Source organism: Rhinolophus sinicus, chromosome 13 (genome assembly GCF_057876585.1).
Source record: "Rhinolophus sinicus isolate RSI-liver-muscle chromosome 13, RSI-T2T, whole genome shotgun sequence".
NCBI lineage: Eukaryota > Metazoa > Chordata > Mammalia > Chiroptera > Rhinolophidae > Rhinolophus > Rhinolophus sinicus.
In genome coordinates, this window is record NC_142513.1 from 45,240,720 (window position 1) to 45,256,576 (window position 15,857).

At 45.7% G+C, this 15,857-nt stretch overlaps 1 protein-coding gene across 1 annotated transcript in view; it reads right to left on the minus strand.

Annotated features, from left to right (window-relative positions):
* The window catches only part of PYGB (glycogen phosphorylase B), a 52,788-nt gene that overhangs the window by 10,100 nt on the left and 26,831 nt on the right, over window positions 1-15,857 (minus strand). Inside the window, 7 exon segments of the mRNA XM_088789444.1 lie at window positions 7,822-7,880; window positions 11,287-11,434; window positions 12,295-12,396; window positions 13,058-13,166; window positions 14,073-14,236; window positions 14,997-15,064; window positions 15,067-15,157. Coding sequence (XP_088645570.1) covers window positions 7,822-7,880; window positions 11,287-11,434; window positions 12,295-12,396; window positions 13,058-13,166; window positions 14,073-14,236; window positions 14,997-15,064; window positions 15,067-15,157 — 741 coding nt within the window.

The window sequence follows — 15,857 nt, forward strand, 5'->3', positions numbered from 1 at the left end:
TTTTGGAAACAGAGGAAAAACTGAGGGTTGCTAGAGGGGCGGGGGGGTGGGGATAAGGGGAAGGTGAGAGGTTTTGGGAACGTACAGAGGGATAGTGGATGGGGGGAGGGGGGTTCACACAGTGTGAGGGATATAAATGATAAACGTCTAAGTTTTGCTTTGTCTTGTGCACCTGAAACTAATTTAATAAATAAATAAATAAATAAATAAATAAATAAATAAATAAATAAATAAAATAAAATGAAAAAAAAAAAAGAGTCTGTATGTACTGTGGTTTGGGGGAAAATATCACTGTGTGGACATGTGAAGTGCTGAGGGGTAAAGTGTTCTAGTGTCTGTGCTTTACTGAGAAACGGTCCAGCAGAAGTATAGCATTATGGATGTTCCACAATTCTTTCGACTTTTCTCTAGGCTTGAAATTTTTTTTTTTTTTAATTAAATTTATTGGGATGACAATTGTTAGTAAAATTACATAGATTTCAGGTGTACAATTCTGTATTACATCATCTATAAATCCCATTGTGTGTTCATCACCCAGAGTTAGTTCTCCTTCCATCACCATATATTCGATCCCCCTTACCCTCATCTCCCACCCCCACCCCTCGCCCCCCTTACCCTCTGGCAACCACTAAATTATTGTCTGTGTCTATGAGTTTCTGTTTCTCATTTGTTTGTCTTGTTCTTTTGTTGTTTTTGGTTTATATACCACATATCAGTGAAATCACATGGTTCTCTGCTTTTTCTGTCTGACTTGTTTCGCTCAGCATTACTCTCTCAAGATCCATCCATGTTGTCACAAATGTTCCTATATCATCTTTTCTTACTGCCGAATAGTATTCCATTGTGTATATATACCACAACTTCTTTATCCATTCATCTATGGAAGGACATTTTGGTTGTTTCCATGTCTTGGCCACCGTAAACAAAGCTGCAATGAACATTGGAGAACACGTGTCTTTATCTCTAAATGTTTTCAGATTTTTTGGGTAGATACCCAGGAGAGGGATTGCTGGGTCATATGGCAATTCTAGTCTTAATTTTTTGAGGAACCTCCACACTGCCTTCCATAACGGCTGCACCAGTCTGCATTCCCACCAACAGTGTATGAGGGTTCCTTTTTCTCCACAGCCTCTCCAACATTTGTTACTATTTGTCTTGTTGATGATAGCCATTCTGACTGGGGTGAGGTGATACCTCATTGTGGTTTTGATTTGCATTTCTCTGATGATTAGTGATGTTGAGCATTTTTTCATATGTCTATTTGCCATTTGTATGCCCTCTTTGGAGAAATGTCTCTTCAAGTCCTCTGCCCATTTTCAATTGGGTTGTTTGTTGTTTTGTTGTTGAGTTGCATGAGTTCCTTGTATATTCTGGATACTAGCCCCTTATCGGAGGCACTGTTTGCAAAAATCTTCTCCCATTCAGTTGGTGGCCTCTTTATTTTGTCAATGGTTTCTTTTGCTGTGCAGAAGCTTTTAAGTTTCATATAGTCCCATTCGTTTATTTTAGCTTTTACTTCCATTGCCTTTGGAGTCAAGTTCATAAAATGCTCTTTGAACCCAAGGTCCATAAGTTTAGTACCCATGTTTTCTTCTATGCAGTTTATTGTGTCAGGTCTTATGCTTAAGTCTTTGATCCATTTTGAATTAACTTTGGTACATGGTGACAAATAGCAGTCCAGTTTCATTCTTTTGCACGTGGCTATCCAATTCTCCCAGCACCATTTATTGAAGAGGCTGTCTTTGCTCCATTGTATGTTTTTAGCTTCTTTGTCAAAAATTATCTGTCCATATTTATGTGGTTTTATTTCTGGGTTCTCAATTCTATTCCATTGGTCTATGTGTCTCTTTTTCTGCCAATACCATGCTGTTTTGATTATTGTAGCCCTGTAGTACAAGCCAAGTCAGGAAGTGTGATACCTCCATTATTGTTCTTTTTTCTTAAGATTGCTTTGGTTATTCGGGGTCTTTTGTGGTTCCAAACAAATCTGATGACTTTTTGTTCTATTTCTTTAAAATATGCCATTGGGATTTTGATGGGGATTGCATTGAATCTGTATATTGCTTTGGGTAATATGGCCATTTTAACTATGTTGATTCTTCCAATCCATGAGCACGGAACGTCTTTCCATTTCTTTGTGTCTTCTTAAATTTCTTTCAAAAAAGTCTTATAGTTTTCAGCACATAGGTCTTTCACATCCTTGGTTAGGTTTATTCCTAGGTATTTTATTCTTTTTGCTGCAATTGCAAAAGGAATTGTTTTTTGTATTTCTTTTTCTGATATTTCATTGTTAGTATATAGGAAGGCAATGGACTTTTGTGCATTGATTTTGTATCTGGCAACTTTACTGTATTTGTTGATTGTTTCTAATAGCTTTTTGGTGGAGTCTTTAGGGTTTTCTATATATAGCATCATGTCATCTGCAAAGAGTGATAATTTACTTCTTCATTCCCAATTTGGATGCCTTTTATTTCTTTCTCTTGCCTGATTGCTCTGGCAAGGACTTCCAACACTATGTTGAAAAGCAGAGGTGATAGGGGACATCCCTGTCGTGTTCCTGAACGTAGAGCAAAGGGCTTAAGTTTTTCTCCATTAATTATGAGATTAGCAGAGGGCTTGTCATATATGGCCTTTATTATGTTAAGGTATTTTCCTTCTATACCCATTTTATTAAGTGTTTTAATCATAAATGGATGTTGTATCTTGTCAAAGGCTTTTTCTGCATCAATTGATATAATCATATGATTTTTGTCCTTTATTTTGTTTATGTGATGTATCACATTGATGGATTTGCGTATGTTGAACCATCCTTGTGCCCCGGGGATGAACCCCACTTGGTCGTGATGAATAATCTTTTTAATGCATTGTTGTATTCGATTTGCTAGAATTTTATTTAGGATTTTTGCATCGGTATTCATCAGAGATATTGGTCTGTAGTTTTCTTTTTTTGTGCTGTCCTTACCAGGTTTTGGTATCAGGGTGATGTTGGCCTCATAGAATGAATTAGGGAGTACTGTCTCTTCTTCAATTTTTTGGAAGAGTTTGTGCAGGATTGGTATTAGATCCTCTTTGAAGGTTTGGTAGAATTCACTAGTGAAGCCATCTGGTCCCGGACTTTTGCTTTTGGGGAGGTTTTGGATGACTGATTCAATTTCGTTACTGGTGATCGGTCTGTTTAGATTTTCCAGTTCTTCATGGTTCAGCCTTGGAAGGCTATATGTTTCTAAGAACTTGTCCATTTCTTCTAGGTTGTTGAATTTGGTGGCATATAGTCCTTCATAGTATTCTTGGATGATCCTTTGTATTTCTGTGGTGTCCGTGAGAACTTCCCCTTTTAGGTTTCTGATTTTGTTAATCAGTGTCTTCTCTCTTTTTATCTTAGTAAGTCTAGCCAAGGTTTTGTCAATTTTGTTAATCTTTTCAAAGAACCAGCTCTTTGTCACATTAATTTTTTCTATTGTCTTTTTGTTCTCTATTTCATTTATTTCTGCTCTAATTTTTGTTATTTCCTTTCTTCTGCTGACCTTGGGTTTTACTTGTTCTTCTTTTTCTAGTTCTTTAAGGTATAACATGAGGTTATTTATTTGGGAGTTTTCTTGTTTCTTGAGATAGGCCTGTAAGGAGATAAATTTCCCTCTTAAAACTGCTTTCGCTGCATCCCAAAAATTTTGGTAGGATGTATTTTCATTGTCATTTGTTTCTATGTATCTTTTGATCTCTCCTCTAACTTCTTCTTTGACCCAGTCCTTCTTTAAAAGTATGTTGTTTAATCTCCATGTATTTGTGTTTTTTCCCGTTTTTTTTTTACAGTTGATATCCAATTTCAAAGCCTTGTGATCAGAAAATATGCATGGTATCATTTCAATCTTCTTAAATTTGTTGAGACTGATTTTATGTCCCAATATATGGTCTATCCTTGAGAATGTTCCATGTACACTAGAAAAGAAGGTGTAGTCTGATGTTTTAGGATGAAGTGCTCTATAAATGTCAATTATGTCCATTTCATCTAATGTGTCATTTAGGGCTACTATTTCGTTATTTATTTTCTGTTTGGATGATCTATCCATAGCTGTCAATGATGTATTTAAGTCCCCTAGTATAATTGTGTTTTGGTCAATTTCTCCCTTTAGTTCTGTTAGTAGTTGCTTGGTGTATTTCGGTGCTCCCTGATTGGGGGCATAAATATTGATGACTGTTATGTCTTCTTGTTGTACAGTCCCCTTCACCATTATGAAATGTCCATCTTTGTCTCTTGTTATCTTTTTCACCTTGAAGTCTGTTTTCATCTGATATCATTATGGCTACACCTGATTTTCTCTGGGTACCATTTGCTTGGAGTGTCAATTTCCACCCTTTCACTTTGAGTCTATGCTTGTCCTTGTAGCTGAGATGTGTCTCTTGGAGACAGCATATGGTTGGGTTTAGTTTTTTGATCCAATCTGCTACTCTGTGCCTTTTTATTGGTGAGTTCAGTCCATTTACATTTAGGGTGATTATTGATATGTGAGGATTTCCTGTCATTCTATCTTTAGTTTTCTGGTAAGGCTGTGTCTCCATTGTTTCTTTGCCTTTTTGTTGTTGTTTATTATTTCTGTGTGGTGGTATTCTATGATGTTTCCCTCTGTTTCTTCTTTTATTTCAGTATATATTTCAATTCTGGATTTTTTTTGAGTGGTTACCCTTAAGTTTATGTAAAAGAAAGTTTGATAATTAGAGTATTCCATTTTCTTCAGCACGCTTACTTTCTCCATTGCCATATTCCGGTTCAGGCCTTTACTCTCCCCCTTTTTGAGTTTTGGTTGCCACAAATTGTCCCTGTTGATGGTGGTCGAATAGCCTCCTTTAGTATTTCTTGTAGTGCAGGTCATGTATTGGAAAATTCCCTCAGCTTCTGTATGTCTGGAAAGGTCTTTATTCCTCCTTCATATCTAAAGGATATCTTTGCTGGATATAGTATTCTTGGCTCATGATTTCTCTCTTTCAATAGTTTGAATATTTGGTTCCACTCCCTCCTGGCTTGTAGAGTTTCTGCTGAAAAATCTGATGATAATCTAATGGGCTTTCCTTTGTAAGTTACCGTCTTCTTTTCCCTGGCTGCCTTGAGGATTCTTTCTTTGTCGTTGATTTTAGACAGCTTCAATACAATGTTCCTTGGAGAAGGCCTGTTGGGATTGAGGCAACTAGGTGTTCTATTTGCTTCTTGGATTCGAGGGTCCAGTTCTGTCCACAAATTTGGGAAGTTCTCATCGACAATTTGTTTGAATATATTCTCTGTTCCCTTCTCTCTTTCTTCTCCTTCTGGTATGCCCATTATTCTTATATTGCTCTTTCTGATGGAGTCAGAAAGTTCTTGTAGTGTTCTTTCATTTCTTTTAAGTCTCAAGTCTCTTTCTTCTTCCATCCGTGTCATTTCCAGGTTTCTATCTTCGATGTCACTGATTCTTTCCTCCATCTGGTCAACTCTACTACCTAAGCTGGTTATTTCATTCTTAATTTCTTCTATTGAGTTCTTAATCTCCAGAAATTCTATTTGGTTCTTTTTTAAGATTTCAATCTCTTTCGTAAAATGCTCATGCTGTTCTTTGATTGAGTTTCTGAGTTCATTTAACTGCCTATCTGTGTTTTCTTGTATCTCGTTGAGTTTTTTCAGAACTGCAATCTTGAATTCTCTGTCATTTAAGTCACATATTTCTGTATCTTTAAGTGCCTTCTCTGGAGATTTTTCACTTTCTTTCTGAGCTATCTTGTTGCCTTGGTTATTCATGGCGATTACTGGTTTACTATTTCTCTTCCTAGACATCTACAGGAGTGACTTCTGCAATAGGTTGATAGAAAGCGGTCTTTCTTTTGTTTGCCAGTACTTGTTGGTAGAATGTTTTATTATTTCTCCAACTGCAACTTATTTTTCTTCTCCCACATGTTAGTGCTATGTTTTCTCTGCACTACTCTAGCTTCTCTCACAATGGGGGGATTCCCTGGGAGACGGGCTTCTCCTCTGTTAAAAGTTCGTCTAGGTCCCGGTGGGTATGTGGAGAGCTTTTGATGTTCCAAAGCTCTTCCAGCTCCTGATTCAGAGCCCGTATGTTTCAGCAGTTCTGTTTACTCCTGCAGGGATCCGCCCAGATAGGTGGGGTCAGGGGCGGGGTGAGTTGTGAGAGGTGGCCCAGAGCAATGGCGGTGACCACCACCACAGCCGGTCCTGCTTCCACAGCTCTCTCCCCTTTGCTGGAACTAGTTGGGCTGTGAATTTGTGTTTGCGGTCCACAGTTCACAAAACAGCAAATTTTCTGCTGTTTTGATCTCACACTGCTACTGTTCCACTTCTAGCACCGGGCAGGTGGGGGCGGGGCGAGCTCTGGGAGGGGAGGGAGGGGGCGGCTAGTCTCAGTGCCTAAGGCTTCCGTTCTCTGCTCGGCAGTGCGGGCTTAAACCACCGTTTACAGCCTTTTTCCCTCAGTCTTTTCTCCGAGGTCTCTGCCGTGAGCGTTGGGTTCAGCCGTGTTATATGCTGTCCCCTCAGCCCTGTGGAGCCCTGGCGGAGCCCTAGCAGTCCGAGTTCTTCCCTCTCCCGCAGCTGCGGTAGTTCCGGGAAGCAGCGAGCTCGGCGCACTGAGCGAGGTCTGCATGCTGCGCCCGCGCGGCTCCGTCTCCGTGCACTTCTCCCTTTCCTCCTCCCCCACTCGCGCGAATCTCCCACCTGTAGGTGATTTCAGTCGGTAGTGGGCCTCTTCGTCTTGCCTGTGTGCTGTGCAGGGAGTCCTTTGTGGAGTTTTTGTTGTTCGATTCTTTGTAAATTCCAGGGGAGCTTTACAGAGGCTCACCTCACGCCGCCATTTTTCCGGAAGTCGCTCTCCCCATTTTTTAATTGGATTAGGCTTGAAATTTTTAATAATTAGAATTTTTTTCACTGTTTGAAAGTCCGTATCTCTAAGATATACACATACATATTGAAATACTGACAAATGAAACTAAATGTTGTCTAGAATGTGCTTCAGAAGCAGCAGGAGTTGGAGGAGTGGACAGAGACCAAACAAGGTGGGAGTGTGCTGCTGTCTGAAGCTGGTGGGTTTACGGAGGGGTTGAACCTACTGTCCACCTTCATACATGCTCGAGTCGGAGCAGAAGACAGAGCCTGGCCCCACCTTGTGATGCCCCCCATAAAGAAGATGCGCCCCCGTGCAACTCACACTCTCTGATGACATCAGGCTGCTGGGAAAAAGTGGCAGAGAGTGGGACACTGACCCTAGAGTGCAGAGCGCAATGATGAGACCCAGCAATGCCTAAATAAGCTAGACTCCACAACAGCATGTCCAAAGCAAATGCACAGTAAATAAAATGAAATAAAGCCAGTCTGAGCTCAGACTGGGCTCACATCTGGTCAATGAAGCAGCCAGTGACCTGCGTCCTTTCAGCACATGAGTGGGGGGGTGGGGATGCAAGCTGGGGCCCCAAACCTGGGCATAGCATGAAGGGTGGTGGTTATTCAGAGAAAGAATGCCGTCCCATCAAATGAAGGGGCCAGCAAGCCACTGGGGGCTACCCTCGAGGCTGGGGACCCCCAATCCCATGTGCTGGGAAGGCAGGGGTCCTACCCAGCTCCCTCCTATTGCTGAGCTGATGAAGACTGAACCAACTCAGCCCATAGTCATACCTTGAGGCCCGGGAACCACTGGTATTCCATGTACATCGTGGCTCTGAGCCACTCTCAGTGTCCAGCCCAGTGGGCAACTGGTGCCCAAGTTGGAACACAGTGGCACTGCTGAAAAGCGTGGTGGTTTTTCCATTCCGGCCAAATATCAAGCAAAGAGGTCATTATCTCACCTTTCCCCCGATCATGACAGTTCTGGGCACAAAGACCTTGGCAGGGTCCTTCTTTATTCCTGCAGGACAAATAAGAGATTCGAGTGAAGCAACTAGAGCCATACAACCCCTGCCCTATTACACACCTTGGTGATCAGCAACTGCAGAGGTCAACCTTGACACAGGTGATAGGGTACAGCAACTGAGCCCCAAAACCCTCCAGGAAATCCCACTTACAGAAGGAGGACGAGGACCCTAGAGTTTGCACTTGTGTCCCAGGGTGGTGAGGAAGGCCAGGCAGGAGCAGACTCCTCCAAAGCCCCACAGAAAAAATTGCACCCCTGTTTACAGAACAGCCCAACACAGGAGCCTGCTTTGGATCTGGTCACCAGTACTCAAGGCCCTTGCACATAATGGGCACTCGAAAAAGAGGTGATCCCAGTACCATGGTAATGGCACTGTCAGTCTTCGAGGGTGACAGGTGAAACCCCCAGCCCCCCACTCCCGTCCTGATGCTCTCCTGCACAGGAGCAAACAGAGGATCAGCTACAATGGCAGCCTCACCTGCAGCCCCAGCCAACTGAGGTGTCCTCACCAGGCCACCAGTTTTCAATTTCAGTGTGTGTGAGAGGGGGTGTCTACTCAGAGGTGACAGGCAGCCTCAGACAGCATGCATCGGAGAGCCAGGAACAAGCCATAAGCAAAATAGAGTTGTGGCTTATCTTTAACTTCTGACTTCAGGTCCTAGTAGAAACATGGTTGTCCCTTACTTCTAAGTCGTCCCACTTCCAGAAATCAGACAAAATAACATGAAGTACAGAAAAAAATAAAAACACTAACTACATTTTCACCAAAAACTAGGGAAGAGGAAAAACATGCAAACTCCAGAACATGGAGCAAGTTCTGTCAGATCACGGGGGCAGAGGGCCGGAGTGGGGGGGTGGGCAGTGGGGTTGGGGGCAGGGCTGCAAATGCAAGGGTCTCGGGACCTGGCCTCCCCACAGGAGCTGTGAGCAAGGGAGACAGGGAAGGAGCCCTGGGGGGGGGGGGGGCAGGCAGGCTGACCTCATCAGCATGTCTCCTATAGGGAAACCTTGGGAGGAGGGTCTGACATCTTAGTGGGCAGAGGCACACAGGGGAGAAACCAGGGGAGCCAAGGTAGACTTGGAAGAGGCAGAGGAGATGCAGCCACCAGGCCTTGGGGAAGCCGGCAGCTGCCCTAAAGCTCCATGCAGCTCCTGCTTGTCATCATGGGCAGTGCAGTTCACTCATCTAGGAGTGATAAACATGAACACAGCTTCCCTACACACAAGGGAAAGCGGAACCAACTTTCCTGTGAGAATCTCCAACCTGTGACGACCATCAACATGGAAAGGGGACCACAGAGCCGAAACACAAGACTTCAGGAGAGGGCAGAACACAGGAGCACGTGAAATGAAAATTGGTAGAACACGGGAGCAAAAAGGCAGAACCACCACATGTAAATGCAGCCTGATTTCAGACGCCAAGAGGGAGTAAAGACTCACAGAAAGCATAGCAGACACACAGAGGATGGAAACAAGAGCAGAGAATCTAACAAAAAAGGAAAGACGTCTAGAAATGTTCAGAGGGAAATCAATAGGCAAGAAGGTAGATAGAAGGAGAACCACCACTCCCCAACCCCCACCCCCCACACCTCGCTGGAGTCCCAGAAGAAGAAAACCAAAACAGTGGCTCCAACAAATGTTTTAAATATATTTCAAGAAAAATTCCTAGAAATACTGCAAGATGGCAATTATATTCAAAGAACGTCCTGAGCACCAGGAAAACTGACCCACAGCGGCCAGCATGCAGACACAGTGCAGTAAAATTAACACAGGCAATGTGACCAGCTCACTTATGATATGAGACCAAGACACACCAGAACCCACACTCTAGACAGAGGAGCACAGGACCTAAATGATGCTCAAGGAAAGAAAGTGAACTAAAAATGTCACCCTCCACTGTCCTTCACAATGAAAGGCTACAGATTGTTCTGAACAAGGAAGAACTTGGGGAGTGTGGTTCATGGGAGCAGTGTTGTGAACTAGAAGGAAATTCAGTCAGGACGGCTTTGCAAAAGGACTAGTGAGCACCAAATGTGTTCACCCGCAGACTAAGGCAAAAATCAAGTCAGGAATGAGGACAGCAGAGCACAGTGTCAATGTCGTATGCTCTAACCATGGAGAAAGCACCTGTATACACATGAGCACACATACTCACAGGCAAGGTCGGTGAATGAGGAGGAAATGAGCACGAGCCCCATACAGCCTCAACGGAACAGCTGGGGATCAAAGGGTGTAATTAATAGCTGACAATCCCTGCAGGAGGAGAGCATGATGGAAGTACAAAGGCACACACCAAAAGAAGTGACAAAGAAACTACTGATTGCAGGTGGGGCCACAGTGGGAAGAAGGAAGGGGCACCCAGTGATTTCACTGTTATTCACAAACTGGGTTCAAAGAGGGGACTCAGGAACACCACTGGGGAACTGATGAAAAAATGCAGAAAATCATGACTACAAAAGAAAAATATGGCAAAATAAGGCAAATAAAACAGAACAAGGTCTCCATGAACTGCTGTTTCTGGCCAGGGAAGCATGGTGAAGTGCCTCCCTCAGCCACTCACAGGAGGAGACTCACCTGCAGGCTTCTCTGAAGGTTCGGGGTCAGAAGCATCAGAAACACTCAAGCCTCAACACCATCTACCCTATTACTCAACTGTCTCACAGGGACTGCATTCCTCCACCTGACTGAGTCTTATTTATTTATAACAAGAGCTCTAATACTCTTGAGAGGAGCTTTCTATCTTGAAAAGAGTAATTTGTGGTTCTTCATTTTCAAAATAAATATTCACTTATTACATTACAAAACTTTAAAAATGAAGTTATTCTTTAAGGTTTTCTTATCATATTTGTAAACCTAGCAAATATTCATTTACTTTTAGAGGGTTTTTGATTCATATTTGCTCTCATATCTAAATGCTGCTTAAGTAATTTAAGGTACAAGTATAAATTTAATGTATACTATTTTGGTTTTTAGTAAGTATTCTTTTAATGCCTCCAATAAGTAAAATCTTTCCAAATAACTCAAGGCAAGTCTAATAAAGACAATAACTAAATTTAAAACAAAAGCTGAACTGAAACTAAAGCCTCGCCTTCGAGTCCCACGAAGCTCCCCCACACCGGGCCCCATGCTGACTACCTGGGGCTCCAGCTCAGATCCTGAAATTCCACGGCCCTTCTGAGGTGTTCAACTGTTTGCCTGCCTCATGTAGCTTGGGCCTGTACCCCAACCAGACTCGAGGCAGAGCTCACCTTCCAGTCCTTCGTAACTACTCAGGCACTGAGCACACAGAAAAACATAAAGATAATGCTTAAGATAAATGTGCGATCACACACAGGCCCCTCCCCACCTGCCTGCAAGGGAAACAGCCTGGGCTCTAGGACGAGCACTCCGGGGCTCTCACGGTTGTACAGGGTGACAACGCGCAGGCGGCTCTGCAGCTGCCGCGCATACACGTGGGTCCTCTTCACGTGTGCATCAAACATGGAAGAGAGGTGGATTCTCACCTGGCACTCCTTCTCCAGGAAAGCAGAGAACTCCAACTTGTTTTCCTAGGGAGAATAAAGGGAAAGGATGGCTGGACCATGGTTCACAGGAACGAACCCCACAAACTCCCCAAAGCCCAACTAATGCTTGGCTTTCCACCTGGGCTCAGAACATCTGTCAGAAACGTGGCAGGGAGGGGGCTCCCAGGATGTCTGCTGCTGCCCCAAGGAAGAACATGGAGACTGGAAGACCAGAGCTGAGGGGCTGAGGAGTGGTGGCCGTGTGAGGAGAAGTGAGGCAGCAGAAGTGTGACCCCGAGAGTGCATACGCACCACCAGCAGCAGAAATAAGTGGAAAATTAGACCAAAAAGCAAACCTGGAGAAAAGCAAAGGATAAGAAAAGCAGATTAAAGGAAAACTAGTCTGCATGGTATAAAAGGAGACAGATGAGAGCCGTCAAGGAGAGATGAGAGAGAGGATTTAGACTTCCAAATGATGGGCTCTTTCTGGGCATGGAGCAGAGGTAGGTGGGGGGCGGGGCACACGGTATCTCCCGATCAGTCCTCATTCTCCATCAAGGCGACCCCGTTCGGTCTGGACAGTCTCAGCGACCCCGGCCTGTGGAGCTGTGAGGCTGGCTAGTGGGGAGAGGCTCAGGTGCACAGCTCTGAATCAGCTTTTTTAGAGCTTCCCTCTGGACAGAACTTCGGGTGAAGGTATGCTCAAGGCTGCTCTGGGGGTCTGCACTCACCCACCCACACACCCACCTGTGTGCTGCGTGACCTGAGGTCAGTCAGGTTCTCACATGAAAACCTGCGTAGAGGGGGTAGACTTCGCAGCCCTGGGCCCCCTCACACCTGGAACAGTCAGGGACACAGTCCCACACGAGGTCTAGGCAGCAGGACGAGGCTGCATGTGGGCCTACCTGCTTGACTTTGGCCACGTCTCTGACGAGTGCCTCGTCATTGGCCAAGGGCAGCAGCTTCTTCTGTTGGCTCAGGTCAGTCAGGAAACCCTCCCCAATTACCTGGAGAATCATAGACATATGATTTCTCCCCATTTCAAGACCCATCCTGCCAGAGAATGTCCTCCTCCCATTTTGTCACCCATGCCTCTACTTTCAGCTACCTCCTACTCATTCTTCAGATCTCAGCTCCACTCTCTCTTCCCTGACACACACACAGCGGCAGTCAGGCAGTGTCCCCACGCAGGCCCTCACCCCAAGTACTGTACGCACAACTACCGGCTGTACCCTTGAGCCTAGCATACCCCCGGCATCTACGCGGCTCATTTCCTTCCTTCCTGAGTGAGCATATGAACAAGTCAACAAACTGCCATGTCTCTGGCTCACAAAACCTCTTCAGCTGTGGGCTATGGCTGCCATTCAGTCGGGTGGCCCTACCTCAGTCCTTCCGACAGTCCAGGACCTTGCTTCTGAACTCCCCCATAGGCCCCGGAGGTCACTGACTGACTGCCCAGTCTGGCTCAGCGCTCCCATGTCTAGGGATGGCAGTTGGACCCCCTCCTACTCCCACCTAGGAGCCACTGCTGGTCTACACACAAAGGAACAGATTGTTGCTTGTTCAGCGCCCACTGGTAACAGGCCTGACACCAGAAAGGCATTAGCTGTGGCTCTAACTGTGCCCACAGCAACCTGTGGACTCAAAGGCAGCGGGTCTCATCTCCACAATGGTGTCAGCCAGCCCTGGGTTACACAGGAGCAGCCACCGTCGGGGTGTGATACCATTCGTCTTATTCTGAAACTTCTCTGGTTCCAGCTCATAAAAATCCTTAAAGCTAAAACCACAGAAAATAGGCAAGTCACAAGTGCTGTGTTCTGAACAAGGTGAGCAAGAACATAAGAACCTTGTAAGGAAATCCCCTGGAAGCTCCTGAAGCTCAGTTTTCCTGTTTTGTTTTCTAAAGAACACAGAGCTGTCAGCATTACTGCACACTTTGAGAACAGTGGGCATGCAGCACATGCTTTTCAATGCACCCCACTTCCAGTCATGCAGCCTGGGGCTAACTATAACCACACAGGTATCGGGACTTGGCCATTTTCTAGAGTGATCGTGACAGTAGAGAAACCGGGGCTCAGTTTTTTCACCTGTAAAATGGGGAGCCTCACTAAGAAGTCTGCTGTGGGGATTAAAGCCCCCAGGCAGGCAGGCATTGGGAACACAGAAGCTTCCACATGGACAGACCTGGTGTAGGCCCACCTAGTGCTCACACAGGTGTGAGGATGGAAGGAACTCCAAGATCACATCCCACCAAGAGGGGACAGGAAGCACAAGATTTGACCTAAGAACTCCTTCAGTCTCACAGTGCCAAACCCCAGCCCATCACACCCTAACCTCTATCCTATCTAAGCCAGGATACTCATCCCCAGATACCGTGCTCATGGCACTTGGCCAGAGGCAAAGGACTCTAGGAGCAGAGGCTCTGCCTAGACAGACCAAGAACGCAAAACAACAAGAGGAGCCACTGGTAATGAGGAGACGGCTCAACTGCCCAACATCACCTGCCGACCAGTGTGCTTTGGACAGTTCACCCATTGCCCATGAGGGCAGCAAAATAATGGTGTGGAGCATGGGCCATATGCCTCAGCCACTGTGCATATGGGCAGCTGACAGTCCCTAGAGGCAGGTGTGAGGTCAGAAAGGAGGTAAGCCCTGGCTCAGGGCAGACGCCAGCTCCACTCACACTGAATGCTTCACAATCTCCGAGTGGATCCTCACCACACCATTGATAGCGTGGGACCCGATCACACACAGGTGGGCCGTGTTAATCCGCTTGCAGTCCCCTTCCTCAATCACAGACATCCTTCTTAGATGCTCCACATCCCCGGGGAACAGGGCAGCCACATGCTGTTCCCAAGACAGAGAGCTGTGAGCAGGAGAGCAGGAGGTCCCACGGTGGTCCAGGGGCTGCCTGTGGGAAGTTCTGTTTCTTTCAAGAAAATTCCAGGGCTGCTGCACCCGACCTGCACTCAAATACGCTGGACACACCTCTGAGTGCCCCTCCTTCCACATTGCCTCAGCCCAGGGAAAAGCCAGGGCCGGTCTGAGCTGCTCTGTAGGAGGCAGACTGCAGGATCAGTGGGGCTGAGGCCACACCATGTGATTTACAAGGAAAAGATGGGAATATTGTCCCTGTTGGTCTAGGTAGGGATTAACCACATTGACAATGGGAATAGCTGCCTTTTCACCAAAAGGTTAAAAAATGAACTATAATCACACCTGAATTCTAAGGTCCCCCCTGTTCTTGTACCATTATCATATCTGCAGTTAACAAAGACAAATGGGACTTTGTTTCCAAATCACCCAAATGCTGCTATGTCCTCTCAGGACAAAGGTCTCTGGCATTCCAGGATCAGACACTTAAATCTAATCCCAACAGGGAATGCGAATGTTTTAAAAGACCTGAATCCATGACTCCCATGTACACAGCAGGGGTCTAGGCATGGGGACTAGCCAACAGCTCTGCCAAATGACAGCCCTCAGTCTTCCAAGTCCTCTGCTGGACAGAGGCTATTCTGTTTGAGAAGTGATGTGGAGGACAGAGGAGGGCCCTCGGCAAAGATGCAGGCCACAGCCAGGCCCCCACCCCAGTACAGCCCGTGTTCACACCCAGGTGCCTCTGGTTGATGGCAGAGATGATCTCCAGATGCCGTGGCAGCAGCTTCTCAAACAAGTCCAGCGCTCCAAGGCCTCCGGCAGCACAGTGTGCTTGGTGTATGCACAGGTATTCTTTGTCATCTCTGTGACGGGCCAGCCGCCACGAGTCGATCAGTACCTGAATGGGGGAGTGGGAATGAAATAAAAGACACACACAAATGCTAATGCGGCCGGTCTTCAGTCATGCTGAAGCCCTGAGTTTATTATCTCTAACCAATATATACAGTTTGAGTACGTGCAGTTAAACGAAGAAGATATGCATTATCTCAGCGAAAGTAAATCTTTCCAGCCTCAACTTTACTTTGACATAGAAGATACAAGGTCACTGAAACTCACAAAAGTAAATATCTCAAGGAGACAGAACCTACCAATTGTCCAGAAAGCCCTTAGTCTTCTGTGTCCGGGAACTGGCCGTTTTCACCACATTCCTCAGCAGACGTTAGGCGCCTCTCAGATAAGGCAGAGGCAATGTTATGGGGGCAGAAACCGAGCCAGTCTGCAAGGTTCAGGGTTGCAAGAAACCATGGCTCCCCACACATCTCCCAGGCCTAGAATATTCCAGAACATTCCAGTATGCTTTGTTTAGAAACAAGCAGGTTTTGGCGGCCAGTTCGCTCAGTGGTTGGAGCGCGGTGCTCATAACACCAAGGCCACCAGTTCGATTCCCACATAGGCCAGTGAGAAACAATGGCTTGAGCTTGGAGCTGAGCTACCAGTGGGCGGCCAGTTTGCTCAGTGGTTAGAGTGCAGTGCTCATAACACCAAGGTCACCGGTTCGAGTCCCACGTGGGCCAATGAGCTGCGCTCTCCA